Source organism: Marmota flaviventris, chromosome 11 (assembly GCF_047511675.1).
Source record: "Marmota flaviventris isolate mMarFla1 chromosome 11, mMarFla1.hap1, whole genome shotgun sequence".
Taxonomy (NCBI): Eukaryota; Metazoa; Chordata; class Mammalia; order Rodentia; family Sciuridae; genus Marmota; species Marmota flaviventris.
Genome location: NC_092508.1, coordinates 34,898,739 through 34,921,703, shown reverse-complemented (window position 1 = coordinate 34,921,703; position 22,965 = coordinate 34,898,739). Strand labels below are relative to the sequence as shown.

Here is a 22,965-nt window from a genome sequence, read left to right as displayed (position 1 = left end):
CTTGGCATGGAATTTGTTTAAATTTATCCAATTAGGGTTCAGTTGGCTTCTCAGATCTGTAGGTTTATGTCCTTTGCTGTTTGGAAGATATTCAGCTATTATTTTTTCAAATACTTGACTTCAGTGACCCAAATGTCAGATCTTTTGTTTTGGTCCCACAGGTTTCAAAGCCCTATTCTTTTTTCTCCAGTTTGTTTTTTCCTGTTATTCAGATTGGCCAGTTTCTCTTGTTCTGTATTCTTGTTCAATAATCATTTCCTCTGTTCTCCCTAGTCTCTTGGTGAGCCCATCTAAGGAGCTTTTTAAATTTTGCTTGTTTTATTTCTTAGTTGTAAAATTTCCATTTGGCATTTTTATGCCTTCTATTTCTTTGCTAAGACTTTCTATATTTTCATTATTGCTAATTGAATCATTGTCAGATAATCCTGATATCTGTATCATTTCTATGTTGGCATATTTTGACTTTCTTTTCTCATTGAAGTTGAGGTTTTCCAGGTTCTTGGAGTGATATGCCATTTTTTATTGTATCTGGGACATTTGGATATCATGTTATAACGTCTGGATCTTATTTAAATCTTCTATTTTCCTAGAACTGACTCTGTTGGTGGAAAACAAGTGGGTGATATCTTGTTATTGCCCATAGAGAGTAGAAATACAGGTTCCCTATGTATCTGCAGACATAGTCCAGCAGAGGGGCTGGGGTGCCTCATTACAGATTGGCTTTCCACTTTACCTTTGCAGGTAGAGGTGAGGCTGCAGATTTTTCTGTGGTGTTTGGTTGGGGTAGAGTGCTTATTGTCTCATTTTGTCTTCTGAGGCTTCCCTTTTCTTGATCCTTTGTCTTAAAAAAATAACAGACTTTCGCAGGTTTTTTTTTTTTTTTTTCTGTCTTTGTCCGTTGATATTTTTGGATGGCTGGCTTCTCTAGATCCAAGGCTGATATGCATGTGGCAAGCATTAACAATGATTGCAAAACCCACTGAGTCCAATGCTCTATTTACACTTTGTCTCAAAGTTCCTAGTCAGTCTATCTTCTCTCCTCTTAAGTCTTCTGTCAATTTGAAATCAAACAAAACGAAACAAACAACAACAACAACAACAAATCACCAAGCAAGAGATTTACTGGGAAATCAAATACAAGAAGTAGAATTGCAGTCTGGGAAATGCACACCAACTAGAGGTGGCCTCTGGTTTGTCAGAGGATGAAGGAAAATGTTAAGGTTTTACTGAGGACAGAGGAGGTTACACAGGGTGTTTAAAGGTAAGCCCCCTGGCACAGCAGTGTCTCTGGCAGCTGGTGTGTTCTGATTTTGGCAAATGTCAGTGGTTGGTAGGTTAGACTTTTAATCTTTCAATGTTAGGGTTACAATTAATCCCTTGTAGTTTTGGGTTGAGCTTGCAAGACAGGCATTTATGACCTGAGCTTTTCTCCTCATTGGCCTCTTGATACTGTATCACTTGGGGAATGACGTAAATGACTCCATTTTGTGTAATTAGCTTTCATACTTCTTGTGTTGATTTATACATAGTGTATTTAACAGGAGGAACAGGGAGAACAATAGCGACTCCATCTTTCCTTGGAACTAGACATTGCCTGGCTATCAGTTTTTGACTCTAGAAAGTCACATATCTTTCCCTAGGGCTCTGTGGCCTGGCTCAGCAGACACCACATATTTCTCCTCAGAACTCTCCTTCAACTCTGCAGACGTACAGAAAGCTAAACATTGTTAATTGTTACCCTTCACTATGTAGCCTGCTGCCCCAGCAGAACTGCCTGTCATTGGAGTTCCTGAAAAACAGGATATAGCTGGGGGGCACTACCTGTTCTTTGTGAATGCTTCCTTGACTTCCAAGAATTTTCCTTTAATAGGTGAAATACACATTGGAGGTCAAGAACATTTTTATATGGAAACCCAAAGCATGCTTGTTGTTCCCAAAGGAGAGGATCAAGAAATAGATGTCTATGTGTCTACACAGAGTCCCAAATATATACAGGTAATATGGGGCCAATGTGAAGGGGGCATAGCTAAATTGTGTCTGTCAAAAAAGTCACAAGATCAAATGTACAAAGCACAAAAATGTCATTTCTTTAGGAACCAAGGAAATATTCAGTATTAGTAGCTATATATTAGGGAATTAAGAGCCATGTAATTTCCAAACTTTTTGAGTTTTATTAAGTATGCCTTTTGTTTATAGATCTATTACTTTTAAACCATTTATGCAATCAGCAGGTCTCTTTTGCTCTGCCCTTAGTACTGTTGAGAAAAAAGAGAAAGGCCTATCTTCCCAAGCTTATAGTACCCAACTCTCAAGAAACAGTTAGGGAGCCATATTGGAAAAAGTATAGCAAGGTGCTAAATCAGTTAAGTCAAAATTTACATGAGTGGAGGAATGAAGAGAAAGGGGGGTTTGTTGAGGGCTAGAATGACCCAGGATATTCATACACTCTCTCTCTCTCACACACACACACACACACACACACAGAGAGAGAGAGAGAGAGAGAGAGAGAGAGAGAGCCTTAAATCTGGATTTATAGTCAGAGTAAAGTTTGTCTAGATGGTAAGAGAAGAGAGGGCATTTCTGTGCCATTTCACAGCAAGATCAAATGCCACTCATCTATTCACTACTCATATCCTCTGCAAACAGTTGTTGCTTGTGTTCCCTCTCTCTGGCAACATGCATGCCAGCAAGGAGGAACGGCACAATGACTTTCTGAGCTGGGATGGAGAGTGCAAGATGGAGAGGTTAGGTGTAAGCATCAGGGTGAAAGTAAGGAAAGCAAAGGGTCTTGATCCAGCAGGTTCAAAAGAGCCAGTGCTATTACCAGAAGAGCAGGAAACAGAGTATGGACAGTGGAGAATGAGGCCTCACAGAAGTTGGAACACTAAGAAAGGGTCAGATGAACTCCGTTCCAGTTCCATCTGCTCTTCACTCCCTGTGTGATGTTGGGCCCGTCTGTCTTAGGCACCCCATCTGTCAAAATCAGTTGTTAAGACTAAGACCTCAAAGCAAAAAGAATAGCACCTGCATCCAGGGAAGACCAAAGGGTCCACTTTCACAGTAATACAGATGGGGTGAGAAATGTGCATGCTTCAGTGGAGACAGCAGAATGCAGGGAAACATCCAAGCTGGGAGAGGCTCAGAAAGCCACAAAATCTTACAGCTTCAGGAAACACATCCCTAGGGATAGTGTGAAAAGGGTACTTTGGGTGTTTCATGGGGAAAACAGGCAAAAAAAATTGATAGTCCCAAATTATCCATTGTTATTGCAAGAATTATTTAATAATAGTTTTGGCAATGCCATTGTAGCCAAATATTGCTGAGATCAGCTGGGGATGAATGCTAAGGTTATTGGGCTTTTTCTTTTATCATTTAGCATAGCCACACAGTTTATGTAGCATATACAACATGATGGAATCAAAATGTAAAGTGGCTGTCACACTCCTGTTTCAGGGAACAGTTTCTTTTTGCTAAGGTTGTGGGTGTGAGTGGTGGTCACAATGAAGTCCTTGCTGAAGATAGATCAGATTAATGAAATCTGTTATCATTTACAGGATATAGTTGCCTCAGTCTTGAAGGTCCCAGCTAATAAGGTCATGTGTCATGTAAGACGAGTCGGTGGGGCATTTGGGGGAAAGGTTCTCAAAACCAGCACAATGGCAGCCATCACCGCGTTTGCTGCCAGCAAGTAAGTGGAGAAAAATCTTCTGAATATATTAAAAATAAAGTCAGACTGAAAATTTCAGTATCAGGATTAATGAGGAAGAATCTAGGCCAAGATTATTTAAAAATCACACATGATATACAAGCACCCAAATTAGCTGCCAGCTTATGGCAACTTCTTTGTCTGTATCGTCAAGCTATATCCATATAAGAACCAAAATAAAAATCAATTACTAAAAAGAATGAAAGCCACAGAAAATCATTAGAATACCTGGAAAGTTGACAGAAACAGATCCTGAATGAACGGGCTACTTGTTCTTAGCACCTGTTAGACCTTTAGAAGAATGTGTATGACCTTTTGAGGTAAACACACACTCTCACACACACACACACACACACACATTTTTAAAGTGTGTATAGTTATGTGTATAAGTATGCTTAGGTGTATATTTTCTTGATTGATTTAAACAGACTTTGCTTTTGTTAGGTTTATTTATTTATATTGTCATTTTCCTTTGAGAATCTAAAAAAAATAATAATAATACCAATTATTTCTTGACCAATAAAAAATTCCTAGAAAACTTTCCATAGTAGAAAATAATTATTTTTTTTCTTTAAAGGAGGTAGTTTACTTATCAAAGTGGGATAACTACTCCAACAACTAAAAACTTGCAGGAGTTTAAGCCTTTATTATGTTATTTCTTGGTCAAGAAATTGTCTTTGGAGCAGGCACATCTAAAAGGCTTAATTCCTTTGCAGAGTAATGTAGGTCAGTTCCTTTAACTCAGAAGCAGAAACCTTGATTCTAGACCTGTCCTATTTGGGAGTACTTGGCAGTCAGACCCCACCTGTGTTCCTCCATTTGTAACCAGATTGAAGTGTGGCCTTGAGACTTTACCTATAGCCAGAGGTCTTTATGACAAAGGGAAATGTCCCCTTGAATACCCTGGAGACTTCCTCGACAAGTAGCAAATGCCAGGTGTCATGCTCTCACCAAAGGGAGGGGAGGCTACCACATTTCCTGGAGGTCAGCAGAGGCCAAGTGAAGGTAGGAGTTCTGTGTTTTGTGATGTGTGTGAATGCCACTCAAGGTCTCACTAGGAGCTATATAACCTTCTTTGTAAGAATTTACCTCTCATGCCTTTTTTCTGTTTCAGGCATGGTCGTGCAGTCCGCTGTGTTCTGGAACGAGGAGAAGACATGCTGATAACTGGAGGCCGAAACCCATACTTTGCAAAGTACAAAGTGAGCAGAAGATGGGTGGAGGGAAGGATTTGCTACAAACAGAACATGACAGAAACGCAGAGGCAGCATTTATCTGTTCCCTAATGGGGAGTAACAATGAACAAATTAACAAATGGCGCGTCTATTTAACTTTCTGTACCTTGTGCTGATTGTTTAATTACTGGCTGGTTCAATGAAGCTTTTCTGTTTCACTCAAAGATGTCAATTTGAGAAAGGACTAGCTGGCATTGGACATTACACAGTGAATAATTAGAAAACCTGTGAGCATATGTGTCTATGAAATTAGGTCTAATAACTACTCACTCACACAATAAAAGAGGTAAAAAATAGAATAATTCCCATAACAATGGTGTTATGTGAAATTGCATTTACTTGCAAATGGAGCCCTCTTTTTTTAACATATCAAGGGTATTTTTGTAAAACTGTGCTCTAGAAATTCCTAGAAAACTTTCCATAGTAGAAAATAATTATTATTTTGCTTTAAAAGAGGTAGTTTTACTTATCAAAGTGAGCTAACTACTCTAACAACTAAAAACTCTCAGGAGTTTAAGCCTTTATTATGCTATTTCTTGGTCAAGTAACAGCCCAGTGTAATCAGCAGGGGGTAGAGGAAGGAGGACTCTGTTCCACAAAACTATTCAGAGACTCAAGCTTTTTTCAAGTAGTGCTACCACCATCCCTTTGGATTGCATAGTCTAATATGGTAGCCAGTAGGCCATTTAAATGACCACTGAAATTCACATTTGAGTAAACTAAATTAAACTAAAATTCCGTTCCATAGTTACATTTGCTTTATTTCAAATGCTCAATAGCTACACGTGGTTAGGATGGGATAGTACAGACACAGAACCTGGCCATCATCACAGAAAGTTCTACTGGATAACTCTGCCCAAGGACACTGAGTCCTCTGCAGGGTCTTCTGCAGTAGATAAGGAAAGAGAAAGCACATGGAGTGATGTGGAAGGTATTTCTCACACCAGGTCAGTAAGAGGTGGACCTTGCAAGGACCTTGGTGTCTTTGGCCAGAACTTTGCCCCCTAACTAAAAAGGTAGCTGGAAATACATCTTCCTGTGTGCACAGGATGGGGACCACAAGATTTGTTGAATGTGTATCATGGTCTCTACAAATGTCTCCCTGAACACATATTTTTAGAAACTAGCAAACAAATCTATTTTACTCTAAGCTACATTTTGAATTCAGTTTAGTTCAAAAGAATTTGCTAGAGTGAACTTTGTTTTGAAGAGATTATTCTTGGCGAAAGGAGGAGAGGAATAAAACTTACACACATGATATCATTATGCAAACATTAAAAGTTGAAGGTTAAAAGGTGAGGTACATGTAGCAAATCTATGAAGAGAGGTGAATATAAGTTGGAGTATGTACAGAAGACTTCTTAGAACAGGTGAAACATAAATGGACCTTCAAGAATGAATAGTTACCCCAAAAAAAGCATACTAGGTGGTGGAACCAATAATGCAGAGGTGGAATGAGCATGGCATGTTTGATAGGGGTAGGGGTAAGGGGAGGGGTGCATTAAAACACAGAGCAATTACCAGAAGGTAGTGTAAATAAGATGGGTTGGATTAGGTAATGCAAGACCAAGAGGGGCCTAAAGTTCCAAAATGGGGAGTTTAAACTCTCTCACAAGAAACAGGAAGACTGAATAGATTCTTGCTCAGTCAAGTGCCATAACTAAACATGGGTGCATCAGGGAGGGTAATACGATGAGAAAGTGCAGGATGGCCTGAGAGAGGAAGATGGGCAGATGGACCAGTAGAAAGCAGCTAATGCATTCAGACATGAAGCATTTGATATGATAGTGAGAGGCAGAAGAGATGAGTCTAAGAGTCATTATTCTGTAAAATAAGATAGGATTTGGTGAAAAATTTGGCAAAATACAGTGGAGAATAAAACCACAAACATGACTTGGAAATTTCTAGAAGAAAGAGTCGAGTTGGAAGGAGAACCAACCTGGAATGACAATGAGCTGGTTTGTGTAAATGTTGGAGAAGAAGTGATGATAGGACATTGAAACAGAAATGTCCTTCACCAATATGGGACTTTGTTGAAAGGACTAGATTATAATTATAGAAGTTATCACCACTGTGGTGACTAAAACTATGAGAAGATAATGTTTTCCAGTGGAGAGTACTGTGAGAACAAGAGATAATATTAATATTTATAATAGTAATATTAATAATTTATATGTAGAATGTCTGCTGTGTGTTGTTTATATGCCTGTAATTTTCCATGTATTACTTTATTTATTTCCATTTCACAAGTAGTCTAAGAGGGTAAATGGCTTTTCCAAGGTCACAGAGCTATTTTTATATCCAAGAAATTATTGCCAAGTCTACATCATAAATTTTTTTCCATATGTGGAGAGTTCACAGTGACAAAGTAAACTTTAGTTATTTGATTCCTAGTGTCAGTATCAGAGATCAGCTCTCTCTGCACAGGTTGGATTCATGAACGATGGCAGAATCTTGGCCCTGGACATGGAGCACTATAACAACGGGGGCAGTTCCCTTGATGAATCATTATGGGTAAGTGTTTTAAAAAGCAATCTTTCTTGCATTTTTCAAAGAGTATTATGTAATATGATTTATATCAGAAAAAATGTTCAATCATTAAATAATATATAATTATAAAAGCATAGAGTCCATTGTTGTAGGGATAGCCTAGTGTCACCCACTGGCACCCACAGAGTAAGCCCAGAGATCTTGGCTAAATCTCCATATGTGTGCTATTTCTGTCCTTCCATACTTAGATCTGTTTTCAGATGCAAGCATTGACCAACTTTCTCCTCTCTGGCCGGACTGACATTTTGGACCGATAACTTTTGCTTGTGGGGGCTGCCCTATACAAAGGAGGATGTGTGGGCATCCTTGACCTCTACTCAGTAAATGTCACTGGTGGGCCCACCCCCCAGTCTTAATTACCAAAACTAGCCCCAGACCTCACCAATTGTTCTCAGGAGGTGGAGGGAGGGATTAATCCTGATGGAGGAATAAATGCCAACCCCCCTCCCCTCATTTTCCCTGTTTTCCAGAATACTGCCTTCTGTAGAATGCATAGGCCCCAGGGTTTAGGACCTATGAACATTTCCAAGGCTTCTGGAAATATTTGAAGCCTAAAAATAATACATTTGGGGCTGGGGATGTGGCTCAAGTGGTAGCGTGCTTGCCTGGCATGCGCGCGGCACTGGGTTCGATCCTCAGCACCACATACAAATAAAGATGTTGTGTCTGCCGAAAACTAAAAAATAAATATTAAAAAATTCTCTCTCTCTCTTTAAAATAATAATAATACATTTGTTCTAAAACTTAGAAATAAAAAAATAATAATTTTAAAAGAAAATTATTCAAATTCTTTAGAATAATTTAACAGTAAAATGCATTTTAATTGGGGGCATGGCATATTTTTTAGCATGTATGATGTGATATGAAGAGAGGATGCTGTTTCCAGCCTGATTTGGTCTGAGATATCAGGATGGTCAAACAGGTCCAGAAGGATAAGGACCTTATCACACCAACTCTGGATTTCTCTAGGTGATAGAAATGGGGCTTCTGAAAATGGACAATGCTTACAAGTTTGCCAACCTGCGCTGCCGAGGTTGGGCATGCCAAACCAACCTTCCCTCCAACACAGCTCTGCGTGGGTTTGGCTTTCCTCAGGCAGCGCTGATCACCGAGTCCTGTATTGTAGAAGTTGCGGCCAAATGCGGTTTGTCCCCTGAGAAGGTAACACTGTTTTAGTCTTGCATATAAAAGGTGTTGAATATCTCAGGTGGGAGGGCCTTTGAGAATCATTCAGTTTGAGGTATTTGAGATCCAAAGGGATATATGATTTGCCTGAGGTCACCTAGCCAACTGGCTAATATAGAGCCAGGACAACAAAGTTCAATGATGCTTGCTATACCCAGATATCTTCTCAAAAATCCAGGAAACAGGGTACATTGAGGAGTAAGCAATAGATTCTTACCTGTTTAGTGAGACTTTTCCATTGGTTGGTGGGTTCTATTAGTTTATTTTCCTTTGATACACAAAATGCCAGTGGTTTATTTAGCTCACAGTTCTAGAGATTCAAGAGCATGGTGTTGACTTCAGGGGGTCAGGCTCATTCTTTTATAAAAACTCACTGTCATGTCAACTAACCAGGATCCCATAAGAACTACCTTCATGTCTTCAGAGGGCAGCACCCTTCAATGACTTAACCCACTAGGCTCCATCTCTGATGGTTTCCACCCCCTCAACACCACTATTATTGGGGACCAAGATTTCACATGAACTCTTGGGGGATAAACCACATCCAAACTGTAGCAGGTATATAATCCCTACCACCAAATTCTGTCAAAGTCTTCTTTCCTTAATGTGATAGCAGCTGTCATGAAGTTTGTCATTTCAGTGGCTAACATGATTTTCTTTTGGTGATTTTTGAGTCTCAGCCCAGTCATCATCAAGGATGTTTCCCTCCTTGGTGCTTCTTCCACCCTCAGATCCTAGAGTGGAGTTGGGTGGGGAGATGTGGTAAGCTCTCTTCCCGCCCTCCCTTGTTCCTTCTGCTGTGACACTAGGGCAGGGAGGAAGAAGAGGAGGATCTGGGAATACAAATGGCCCCTCCCCATGTGACTTCTGCCAGTGAGTGCTGTCCTCTCTTTGGCACTTCATTTAGCATTCCTCTAGTGACCACACCTCTTTGCCCCATGCTCCAGTCCCCAATTCATGTACTTACTTTCCCCTATAGATTTCACAGTGTTGGACTCTATAGCCACAGATAGGAGTCATCCTTATCTCTGGAACTTGTTCCTCCCTTCCTGTCCCCCCACCCAGCTTCTCTCTTTGATGTTCTGTCATACTTGGTAGCATGAAGGAGGAGAATCATGTGAAGACCTTCCTTCCTCTTCCAGAGAATAACCTCTTAAAAACTCTGCTTTCCCTGCAATGGCTCAGCTCACTAATTCCTAGTCTTCCTCTAATAATGATCTGAGAAAGTTTTAGGGGGGATAGAATGAGGCAAGTGTCTCTGTAGTAGCCCCTGTCAGCTTGGAGAGGGGCCTGGCCACAACTGTGAGTTTTCTCAGCTGAGAATGTAAGGTACTTGGCATCTTTTGTTCTCAGCTGGGAAGTCTTCATTGCCAATTCTGTGATGAAAGAATTGTACTCAGCTCATCAGATATCTTGGAATAGAGTCTTCTAATTTGTTCTTCTTCCTAGATGTCAGTTATATGTAAACAAACTTTCCTGTTTGTTTTGGAAGTAAGTCTTATTTTGACACAGCATTTGAATAAACCAAATCATTTAGCCAGATACTTTCAATGGATACCCACAAGTGCAACTAGAATTGAGTGGACCTGGATAGTGTTGAGATAAAGAAATCTAAGGGAAGGATTCCTTCCTTTAAACTTGCACAAGAACAGCATAGAAACATACAAGTCAGCGCTCACATCGTTGATAGATGCTCCAGGTGGGGAAGAGGAGAACTCAGTGTCTTGTGAAAGGTTTTATTCAGCAAGAACCAGGGAGAACTCAGCTTGGACCGCACAGGATGGGCAGAATTGGACTAGGAAGATGGTGCATGGATGAGACCATATATTCTGATTTCCTCTCACTTTTAATCTCCTTTCTTAGGTTCGAATGATAAATATGTACAAAGAAATAGATCAGACACCCTACAAACAAGAGATTAATGCCAAGAATCTCAGCCAGTGTTGGAAAGAATGTATGGCCAAGTCTTCCTTCTCCATGAGGAGAGCAGCCGTGGAAAAATTCAATGCAGAGAATTACTGGAAGAAGAAAGGGCTGGCCATGGTTCCCCTGAAGTATCCTGTTGGAGTTGGCTCAGTAGCCTTCTCTCAGGTCAGTTCAAACACAGGGGCGTGCCATCTGGAGGTGGCCCAGGCAAAACAAAGAGCATGGAAGGAACTTTCCATTCTGTTGCACCAGCCACGTGATTGCTGTCTCCAGTTGCTAAACTTAACCAGAGTTGTGCTTAGTCACATCAGCTTTGCTCCAGAGGAGACTGAGCTCCTCTGCCAATGCTCCCGTGGTTGGTGAAAATGTTCTTGCTGGGAAATTGGGAAACCTGAGGTTTACTCCTGGCCCTGTCAAAAAGCAGCTGAGATGATTTCTGTGGGCCCCAGATGGCTCATGAGGAAAATAAGAGGGTAGGAACAATGACTTCCAGGACTCCTCCATCTATTGTGGTTCTGTGTCTCTGGAGAGGAAATGGAAATGGAGGCTTGCAAGGTGTTGGGGTGCCTCAACTCCCATGGGTGGATTGCAGTAAACTAAACCCAGAAAATTAAATCATTTCAATAACTTTTAAACACAAATTTAGGAGTTTGTTCCCCCTCCTAGCTATTAAAAGTATAAAGAGAAAGACTGGGAATCTGCTCTTATAGTTTCTTTAACTGATTAAATAAATCCCCTTGCTTGGTTGCTAAATCCCACTAGCTGTTTCCACTTCTTCATTCTGGAATGAAAATACCCCTAACAGCTGGCAAAGGGCTGCTGTATTCTGACTCACTGAGGACAGCAGTGATGCAGACTCCCATTTTCTCTCTTCTTCTATAATGTAAATTTCCATGTATGTAGATATCCAGCAGGGCCCTCACAGAGCTTGGTGGTTCTTCCTCTGCAGGATTCACACTTCAAATGAGCCATGAAGAAGGTACAGTGGCAGGTGTGTTAAGTGAAGATGCAATAGGAAAAAATAAGGGTGGATAGATTGTGGGAGGAGCATTAGTGTATAGGTTGAGGAAATAGACAGGAAAAGTGGTAAAAAGGTCCCTGCCCCATTCCCTTGTCCATCCATACACCTAACTAGCCTAGCTGAACTTTGGTGTAATCTTTATACCATTTTCATGCAGCTTTGATTGTAGGCAAGTGGCTGCTCATTACAAATGGTTGTCCTACTGTAGCCTTTTCATTCCTTGCCTATTTGCAGTGACAGAAATTAACAGAGAGCCATTTGGCCATCTGTACACAATTTACTCAGACAGCAGGGAAGGGGGTTGGTGGAGATATTCAAGAGGCCATTGTTGAGGAACAAAGGCAAAAACAAAGTTATTAAAAAGGAAGTGGGGGAGAGAACTACAACTGAGAAAAGGGTTTGTGAATAAAGAATCTTGGTATACAATTTGGGGTTAAACTTATTAGCTGGCAGATAGCAAAGAAGTTAGTCAGTCCTTAAGCAAACTGGACAGGATTGTCAAGAAACTCAACTCTATTGTTTATGGGTCCTCTGGCAATCTTTTCTTGTTTTTGTTTTTGTTACCGGGTATTGAACTAGCCACTGAGCCACATCCCCAGACCATTTTTAATTTTTATTTTGAGACAGGGTCTGGCTAAGTTGCTTAAGGCCTCACTAAGTTGCTGAGGCTGGCTTTGAACTTGAGATCTTCCTGTCTCAGCCTCCAGAGCCACTGAGTGTGTGCCACCGCACCCAGCATCCTCTGGCAATCTTGAGTGTTAGACTGTGGGGAAACATGGCAGGCTGCCTCTAATTAGTGGCTTCCATTACTTAATGTCTAGCCTTTGCCATAGACCAGGTCTGTATCATTTCCCTCATCAGAAATTTCTCAAAAAGTTGATGATGTGATTCTGCAATCTGTATTTGGGGTAAAAATGGGAGTTAAAATAAATAAATAAATATTGAAAAAAAAAAAGAAAAGTACATGAAAGTAATAATAGTTGAGTACCCACTGTTATAAGTCCTTTAAGATTTTACTTCATTCAACCCTCAGGGCAGCCTATAAGGTTTGTATTTTCATTTTATAAATAAGAAAACAGACCCAAAGTCCCACAGCTAGTAGAAGCTAGGCCAGGGCTAGAACTCAGGTCTGGGCAGCTTCTGAAACCTTCTGCCTGGAGCACTTTTTGATGAGAACTGAGCTGGGATTTAGCTCGGCCGAGAAGAAACTAGACGAGAGCCAGCAATACAAATTCATTCTCAGAGGCTACTGGGAAGCCTTTGCCAGAGAACTGCTGTGCTTAAAAGCTTTGCTTAGGACTAAATCAAAAGAGTTTGAGATCAGTCACAAACTGCTTCCCGAAAGACACATCCTGAAAGATTCTGTTCTAAAGCAAATAAAATAGAGAAGGGAGCTAGAAATATTTGAGTGTCTTCTCTGAGGAAGGCCCTGAGGTGGGATTTGTAATCTCCCACTTGATTACCCTGATCTTGTCTCTACTGAGTACGTGTGATTCTGTTTTATAGATGGGGAAACTGAAGTTGGTAGAGATTTGCTCTCTTGCCCAAGGACATGCAGTAAGGAGTGGCAGAATGAAGATTTGACCTCCACATGCCTGGTCTCAGGTCCCATGGGTCTTCATTGTCCCATACTGCCTCCCTAAGCAGAAGCACCAGCTGAGGGAGTTCGATGTAACTCATCTACAGTAGCCTTAATTCCTAGAGTGGGAACACTGAAGGACACAGACAGTATCTAATTAACTTCTGTGTTTCCGGGGCCTTGCTACAGCACCTGGCATAGAGGAGGAGCTCAAATGTTGACTGGTTGTGCATTTGGGGACTCTTAGGATTAGAACTAACTTTTCACCAATACTAGCAGTCATAGCTTGAAGATTTAAATTGTATCAACTAAGTTCTCTATTAATAATGGAGAGCCATCTGTTCCAGTGCTCCAGTTGTGCCAATTTTGTAGATGAAGCTTTGTGGAATTATCTTTTGTGGTCTAACAATGAACCATCCAGTGGTGCCACTTAACTGAACCAAATTTGACATTTTTAATAGCCTGAGGAGATTGCAGCACCACATGGAACAAATTAATCAGGGTCTACAATAGAAATACTGCCCCAACCCCACAGGCAGAGCGCAGTCACCAGCAGGTTCACACAATGGAGGACAGGCACAATCCTCTGTAATTGCAGCTTAGTCACATGTGCTAAGTCCATCCGTGCTTGGCAGAGTCAAGGAGGCCAAATACAGAGTCTGCAAACTTAAGAAACAAATCAAATCACTATGCTCTTGCAAATTCATTTATTGGACACTTCTTGAGGACCTACCACAGGCAAGACACCACCCCACATTTCAAGGGATGCCTTAGGACATGCTCTTACCTCTCCTGGGCTCACATGCCAGCAAGGTACAATTAAGTGCAATAGAAGAAAGCCCAGAAGTGACTGTTGACATTAGGCACCACCTGGCATCTGATGCACACCCCCAGGGCAGCCAGTTCTGGGCCATCTGTAGAGGACACCGCTCTTTCTCTTTATCATGCAGCCAGGAGCACAGGGTGGTGAAGTCATATGTTAGTTGACAGTAAAACACCCATTACATCTTCTCAGGGCCCCAGACATGATTATTATGGCACAAGAGTCTAAAATTCTCCATTGGACCATGAATATATGTGCCTTTGTTCTTAGAGAAAGTGTACTTTGGTGTCCCCATTTTGACAATACATCCCCAGTTTACACCTACTGACTAGCTGAAAAGTTTACTTTTATTGTCCAAAGTGTCATATTTGGAATGATGGGGGCTTCTGATTGTCACTGGAGTAATGTGAACCTTTGGATATCAAAAAAGAGGTAGTTCCCCAAGTGTGGTTCACAGCCCAAAAAAATGTCTGTGAAGGTCCTTCTGTTGGGCAGAGAATTGGTTGAGAAATACAATCCTTTTCTTGGGTTTATCTGGTGATTGACATGCAATTCCTTTAACTTTCACTTATAACCAGGGTTGCTTCTAAGTAATCTAAGTAGGTAAATCATAATATAATAGTAATAAAATATGAGGTTCATCAAGCAGAAATTACCAGAATTTTCTGAAGACCTTGTTTTCAAATCATATGCCACTCTGTACAGAAACTTAGATGTTAAGAAACCCAGCTCACAGAGCCTTAGTGACCCCTGGATGATGCAGACACCCACGAGTGTGGTCACCCATACTCCCATGAACAACTGCACAGGTTGCCTCTCAGGCCTTCCTAGACCACAGTGAAACCAGGTGGAAGCACTTAGACTGTAGACTTATGGTGTTGATGTTACTTTCATATTGGAGACTCCCTGAAGAAGTCATCCTTATTTTCTGCAGTCCCCTGGACTAGAGGCTCCATACTTTAGCACTGCAGACTTGCAAGAAAGCACATTCTTGTTCATGGTAAAGCGTATTTAGCTTGCAGACTGGTGTTTCTAGAGGAACCTTTAATTTTTTTTAGCAGTTTGGTTGCTTCTGGGTCCTTGTGGGAAGCTATATAATTAGATAAGATTCCTTGCAAGTTTCTTTTCAAATCCAAAGCTTGTAATTCTGTGCCAAGATGAATTAAGATGGGCTTAGCTCATTTTGAAGAAAAAAAATTCATGTCTGTCTGTCCTTCTTATTTGGGTTTTCATTTTTTCTTCTCTGCAGTATGCTTACAACTATGAGAATATTCTCTCTCTCCCTCAACCTACATATATTTAACTGAGCATTTTTAAATGGAGGGCTTGTGCGTGCGCACACACACGACCCCAAGCTCCACTCCGAGGCAGGGAGAGGGGTCCCTAGAGATACCCATGTGCTCAAGGGCCCTAACTAAGAAACAGTAACTTAAGGTGCATAGTCCTGCCTCAGACCCAGACCCACCTAGGACCGTATGGCTTCTTGTGTGGTGATCACAAGGCACTGCTTGACCCACCATTGCCTTGACTTTGCTCTGGTTGTGCATATATTTGGCAGGGTCTAGGGGGAATGGAAGGAAAAGGATCATTTCTGAGGAAAGCATTTTCATTGACATGGTATGTGATAATACAAGTCAAAAAATTCTCTTCTGTTTCATCTGCTTGCATCTCTTCTGCTTAGGCTGCTGCCCTGGTTCACATTTATCTGGATGGTTCTGCACTGGTCACTCATGGCGGGATTGAAATGGGGCAGGGTGTTCACACTAAAATGATTCAGGTAAGAATACCAATAACTGTATTCTGTTGGGTGTGTCCTCACTGATAAGTTCATGAAAGAAAACTGTGAATGTATATTTTCTGTTCCAAAATAAAGGATAGGAGACAGATAAGCTGCTAAGCTATGAGCAGAAACTGGGTAGATAAACCAATTTTATAACTGAGGCCCTAAAAAGAATATAGTAGAAGGGACTCAAGTTTTTTAATTAAAATAATGTCATGTGTTTATTTGTTGATTTATATATATATATATATATATATATATATATATATATATATATATATATATATATATATATATAAACAACTGAGTTGTCTTTTTTCAAATCTTTGCTAGGCAATAAAAAGATTTGCAAATTCTGATTTATTGCTTTATTTCTTGCCCTTTTTATGGTAAGGGCTCTGAACAATTGATAATACAAATGACATTCAGTATTTCTAACCAAACTCTAATAGTTTTCTTTTGGCTCACTTGTTTTAGATTAATTTGAAGCTACTGTTTCTATTTTGCTAATTATGATCATAATATTAGGGTCTATGAAACATGTCAAAGATGCAGAAAATTGGGGGGGGGAAAAGATCCTACATAATTTTGCCATTTTGGCATCTTTGAATTTTGCCTTTTTTTCTTTTTCAAAAGATTACTGACATGTTATTTATGTACTTTTTAGTGACCACTTCCTCCTGTCATTAAGAATTCTTAACAATCATGATTTTAATGGCTGCATGTGGGTGTATGTGTAATTTATTTAACTATCCCCAATTGCTGAACACTTCAATTAATGTTTTTGTACATTACCCTATGATCCTACAAGTAATTGTTTTCTTAAAAAAGCTTACAGAAATAGAATTAGTAGGTCATAGGATATAAGTATTTTAAATTGCTTGACATGTATTACAAATTGTTTTCCAGAAAGCATCCATTTTATCATATCCTAACAAACACTAAATATGATGGATTGTTGAAAAATTTTAGATAATTTGCTAGGTAAATGAAAATGCCTCATTATTATTTTACTTTACATTTTTCTGATTATAGACATGTTGAATACATATTTTCTTTTATGTTGCAATCACTTGAGAATTGTCTGGTCATTCCTTTCCCCACTTTGTGGGTGAGATTTTAATGTTTTCCTTATGAGACCACAAGACACCTTTACCTTGTGAGCCTGTGCACTCTGTGCTGATGCTCTTCTGAGAGCCAAGGATTGTGGAAGAGCTCCATGTACCCATGTCCTTGGAGTGTTGGGCAAGTTCTATTAAGCTGTACTGCTAGCAGGAAAGAGGAGAATTTTGGATTAACTAGAGTTCACAATATAATTGTCTCCAGCAATAAAAATGAAGAACAAAGCAGCCTACTAAGCTCTCATGTTGGCATTCAACCCCAGCATTATCCTCTTCTTTTGTGATGTCTATGTTGCTGCTTTTTCAAAGCCATTGTCCTGTCTCAGGAGAGATGCTTTTCATGGAGCATCTACAGTTATGTGCACAGCAGATAAGCATTTATTATTGATAACATTGACTTCGTTAGAATTTTGCAGTATGGTGAGATGAGCAGCCTCAAAGGCATTAATTTCATGACTATAAAGACATGAGTAAAGCAGTTCCTCCTGCTTTGGCCTGGGTCCTTACCTTCTCTTCCTGATGTTATTGTACATGAGAAAGTCAAAGAAAAATAAAGTGTGTTCATAACTTGGGGTCTGAACTAACTTTAGGATTTTTAGAAGAAACAAACTTTTGTGACTGGAGGGAGGCATTTATGGTCCTGCTTCCTTGTGCCTGTGGTGTGTAAAAGGGCTTCACATACATGCTGTACCACTTGGGCATGTGCATAGATCTACAGCTCACCAAAATGTTTGAAAAGAAACTCTTCTAAAATCCAGGTGGCCAGTCGGGAGTTAAGGATGCCAATGTCGAATGTCCACCTGCGTGGAACAAGCACGGAAACCGTTCCTAATACAAATATCTCTGGAGGATCCGTAGTGGCAGATCTCAATGGGTTGGCAGTAAAGGTAAACGTCACTGTAGTGGCATCAAAATCATTAAGCCCTCTAAGACCAAATACATGTGTGGAGCTCAGAAGATGTTGAGTCATCCATTTCTTATCTCCTACCCAACTCTTGGGCCAACTCGGTGGCACAGCACACAGTTCTCCTATACTGGAAATGCCACCTTTTTCTCCCTCACTTTTTTTTCTTTTTTGTTTTTTCTTTATTTTAATTAGGTATATATGACAGCAGAATGCATTTTGATTCATTATATACAATTGCAGCACAACTTTACATTTCTATGGTTGTACACGATATAGTGTCACACCATATGTGCAGTCATACATGTACCTAGGGTATTGATGTTCATCTCATTCCATAATCTTTCCTTTCCCCATTCCCCCTCCCCTGCTCTCCCTCCTCTTTGCCCAGAGTTCCTCCATTTTTTCCATGCCTCCTCCCTCCTCATTATGGATCAGTATCCACTTATTAGAGAGAACTTTCAGCCTTTAGTTTTTTGGAATTGGCTTACTTCGCTTCACATGATACTCTCCAACTCTATCCATTAACTTGCAAATGCCATAATTTTGTTCTCTTTTAATGCTGAGTAATATTCCATTGTGTATATATACCACAGTTTCTTTATCCATTCACCTATTGAAGAGCATCTAGGTTGCTTCCACAGTCCCTCCCTTTTGACATTTCGCTGGCCAGCAAGTCCTTTTAATTCTACCTGAAATTGTCTTTATGTCTTTCCATTTCCATATTGTGTTGATATCTCTTTGAGTCAGATTCTGACCTCTTGCCTGGGTCATGGTAAGACGTCTGTTTCTTACTCCAGTTTCATTCCTCTCACTCTGTCTTATGCTACCTGAGTGAACTTTCCCACAAATGAAATCTGACCTTGTTTGAAGACAGTGATCAGTGGTTTACCCACAGTTTTTCTGTTAGGCGCTGACTTAGCATGGCTTCCAAGGTCACCATCTTGAAGCCCTGCTCACCATTGACACACACGTGTGGTACCCATGTGAGATCTTTCAAGGCATCCTCTTACAGGGTTGGTCTCTTACTTATCTTCCTATGACCTTTCAGATAAGCCTATGGGATGACATATCATGTTGTTTTAAAATTGGTGTTTGCATGAAATTGTGATCATCATTTTAACTTAAAAAATAACCCCTAGGATGCTTGTCAAACTCTTCTAAAACGCCTTGAACCCATCATCAGCAAGAATCCTCAAGGAACTTGGAAGGACTGGGTGAGAATCCCTGGTTCTCTGTATTTTATGTTAGAAAAACAGGAGGGTGTGTGTGAGAGAGGGATATGTGTGAATTAAATGTCTTCAGGAAAGCACTCCAAATGGCACCACCACTGCTTCATTGTAAATGAGAGATCTTTTGGCTTTCGGCATGTAAAGGTCTTATCATAATATGATAGAGGAGCTCTCACATCTGGAAAATTTTCTATTGGAGAAAGAGATGGTTTTTCTGAGAAAACTCCTATTTTAAACTAGAATTAATTAATGTTTCATCCTATAGAACCTAGGCATTTTTTGGATAACATCTGTAAATGTGTTTTCTTCAGGTTTCACCATTCCTAAAATAGAAAAACAGCACTGGAATCATTCCATAAAAGTAAAAATTGTATAGGCACTCATTTAGAAATAGTAGGCCTTCAGCTGCTTCCTTTGATCAACTTACAGTCTAGTTGGAAGAGAATATACATTCTCAAGTCAACTAGCAAACTTTTCAAAATAATAGGGTATAAAGTATCAGATGGTATGGAATAGACATCCATAAACACTGGGAGCATGTGTCATACTATTCTAGAATATCAACTTTGCAACATCAAAACACAGGTTTAGTGAGATGATATTTAGAGAATCTACTTAGAAATGATTCCAGGGCTGGGGGTATAGCCCAGGATGGAGTGCATGCTTAGCATGCTCAAGGTCCTGTGTTCAGTTCCCAGCACCCCCGACAAATGTTCCTGCTATTTGATAGAGTAAGAACTGACTCTGTGGTTCATATTTATGGAAGCTTTCAGTCTTTTCTGGACATATTTAAGGATATGAAATCTTTAAAAGGCTTTCAATGTTTCTGCTCTCTGCCTGGTGCTGCCCGAGTCCAGCAAGGCTGAAAGTGGCTGGAGGAAGCTGCAGAGATGCAGTGCAGAGTAGTCCTCTGCAGTCCACTGCAGAATGCTGCCATCCGCCCACTGTCTCCTGTAATGGTTGCACTTCTCATCTTCTCTCTTCATCCTGGAGATGTGGACCTAATCCTCATTTTTCTATGTAGTATCCAACTGTGTGCACTGGTAGTCAGAAGACCTTTTAGTAAAAATGGTGCGATTTAGCAAAATTATTCTCCTCAACTGAAACTGTTATGGATACATGATGTTACAATTAAACATCTAACCAACCATTGTTTCCTAAAATGCCCTCTGTTGATAGGCTGTCTTCCCAAATGACTGAATGAATTTCCTTATAAGCAGAACATGGGTTGCCCATTATAGTCTAGTCTATAGGTGTAACATACCATAGTAGTCATTTATTACAATCACACACATTGAACAAATGTAGTTACCACCTGCAGTGAACCACAAATGCCTGTGGAGTGATAAAAGGAATAAATTATTGCTGAAAGGAATAAATTAATCTTGTCCTCCCTAGTTATTGCTCTGGGTAGCTGAATGTAATGCTTAGTAAAATTAAAACTGAAGTCTTGAGGGATTGGATTCTTTCTTTGGATATCTTTATTACATCACCTTGAACTCCTCCTTCACAGGCACAGGCTGCTTTTGATGAAAGTATCAGTCTTTCAGCTGTTGGATTCTTCAGGTAAGTAGTCCTTTCAATCACTTGTGGATTGAAAATAGCAAGTGGTATTGTGATTATGGAAAATAGCAAGTGGTATTGTGAGGAAGAGTTTTAGTTCTGTCTGCAATTTTGACAAAAGTGTTGATTTTGTATCTTTAATTAATCCACTATTATAAAGAAAATTTTAGCAGCTAGTTAATCCATGTCTAGAAAGGCTTTTGCTGGGAAAAATAAGCACACAAATGAAATTCAACTGAGTAATGACTCAGCTCATCCTGGGTGCAATATTTAGGCTCTCTGGGAGTTAGTGCTTGGAACCCCTGGCAGTGGCTGGCTGACTGTTGAAAACACAATCTACCCCTAAGTTAAGAAACAAAGGTGGGGATGCAAATGAAATGCACAATAACATAGACACCATTTGCATCTTCTAGAGCAGCAAAAAAAAAAGAAACTTGACAATAACTGTGCTGTCGAGATATGGAGCAATTAGAACTAGCATACTTTGGGAAATAATTTATCAAATTATTTTAGTGAAAAATTAATGCCATCGGAGAGCAGGGTGATATAGTGAGTCTTACCTGATTTTGTCACTTTGCTGTTGTTGTAGTAGTTCTGGGGCACTGACTAATGATTGGGAATAGGCACTGGGAGCATTTTCAATGGCTTTCTCCAGCTGCAGGATCAGGGTAGAGAGGCTAGAGAGGACTGGCAAGCTTCTGTCCTGTATCATTAACATTTGCCTGGTATCCTTAAATAAAGAAGAGCTGAGAACAGAACAGGCCATCATAGATGGCAGAAGCAAAGAATGAGAGCTGAGAAATCTGATCCATGCACCCCAACTCTTGCAAGGAAGTTGAATTTTGAAGCCAGCAAGTGAGACGAAGCAGGCAATTGTGCACCCTTGAAATAGTGTTTGGTGTAAAATGCAGATGGGATTCCCCCAATCTGATGACAAAAAAGATTAGCTAAAGGCGATAGGATAAATAATCATAAAGTCAGTATTGAACCTATGGGAGTAAGGATTCACTCACTGGTCAGAAGTAATTGAGTGTTTTATCAGACAATGTGAGTTGAAGAGGAAAGAATTAAATATTTATTTACTTAGCACATTTGTTGAACATGCATTACATGCTGGCCCCTCACTGTACAAATATGTCCCTCTGATTTGCACAGCTCCATATGGGTCTGTTTGATCATTATGGTTTGTGATTATAGGACTTGATTGCTTAACAATGCACCTCAAGATTCTGTTTCCTTCAGGGGTTATGAGTCACACATGAACTGGGAGAAAGGCGAAGGCCATCCCTTTGAATACTTTGTTTATGGAGCTGCCTGTTCAGAGGTTGAAGTGGACTGCCTGACAGGGGATCATAAGGTCAGTACCCACTGGGAAGCTTTGCAGGTTGCACTTAGGATGCATCTAGACTCCACCTATGCCATCTGTTGGAGTGTAATTGAGTGTGGGGTGACTGCACCATGCCTTTGGCTAAGGGTGATTTCTCTGTATCAGAAAAATCAAGGGCAGACAGTAGCCAGTTTTTGAAATCTTTTTAAAGGTCCTTCTTTTGCCAAGCATGGTGGTGCGCACCTATAATGCCAGCAGTTCTGGGGGCTGAGGCAGGAGGGTTGTGTGTTCAAAGCCAGCCTCAGCAACTTGGCAAGGCCCTAAGCAACTTAGCAAAACCCTGTCTCAAAATAAAAAGTGAAAATGGACTGGGGATGAGGCTCAGTGATTAAGCACCCCTGGTAATAACAACAACAAAAAGGTCCTTCTTTTTAGATTATTTAAGTGCATCCCTGGGTTTTTAAGGGATTCTATGAAGAGATGCACACTTAAATTCTTACACACACACACACACACACACACCAGCTTCAAGAATTCAGTTTGTCTTTTTGTACTTGGACATTCTGGAGTTAAAGAAGTCATTTACTGGTCACTGTCAATAATCATAAATAATAATACATAATCAATAATAATAAAGGATTCTGGAATAACTCTCACTAACATCATGGACCAACCTATTAGTATTAATCTGTCCCAACCTTACCCAGAAGCAAGCTTTAATTCTTGATGTTAATAAATATCCCTTGGGTCTACATTCTTGAATTGTGCTCACATGTAAGTTTTTATTTATTTTGTCGCCAACATGTGTGTTTTAAAAATTATAGTCAATCTGATCTTTAAAATTATGTCTACCTGTATTGTACTTGCCTATTCCAGTATCTGGCTTGCCTGGGCTGTAACTCAGACTAGCTCCCTTTTGGAGACTTTGGACTGAGACAACACAGTGATCCCTGTAAGCATGGCGTTCATGCTAGAGTGGTTGTCCCACTCCACCTGGAAGAGTTCTCACGCTA

General features: G+C 40.2%; 1 protein-coding gene across 1 annotated transcript in view; it reads left to right on the top strand.

The window, feature by feature from the left end:
• Aox1 (aldehyde oxidase 1) overlaps positions 1-22,965 on the top strand; it is a 69,416-nt gene that overhangs the window by 40,374 nt on the left and 6,077 nt on the right. The window contains exons 21-31 of the mRNA XM_027925027.2: positions 1,871-1,995; positions 3,555-3,688; positions 4,821-4,908; positions 7,369-7,455; positions 8,461-8,652; positions 10,540-10,767; positions 15,707-15,802; positions 17,685-17,813; positions 18,973-19,047; positions 20,576-20,628; positions 21,868-21,982. Coding sequence (XP_027780828.1) covers positions 1,871-1,995; positions 3,555-3,688; positions 4,821-4,908; positions 7,369-7,455; positions 8,461-8,652; positions 10,540-10,767; positions 15,707-15,802; positions 17,685-17,813; positions 18,973-19,047; positions 20,576-20,628; positions 21,868-21,982 — 1,322 coding nt within the window. The remainder of the gene's footprint in view (positions 1-1,870; positions 1,996-3,554; positions 3,689-4,820; positions 4,909-7,368; positions 7,456-8,460; positions 8,653-10,539; positions 10,768-15,706; positions 15,803-17,684; positions 17,814-18,972; positions 19,048-20,575; positions 20,629-21,867; positions 21,983-22,965) is intronic.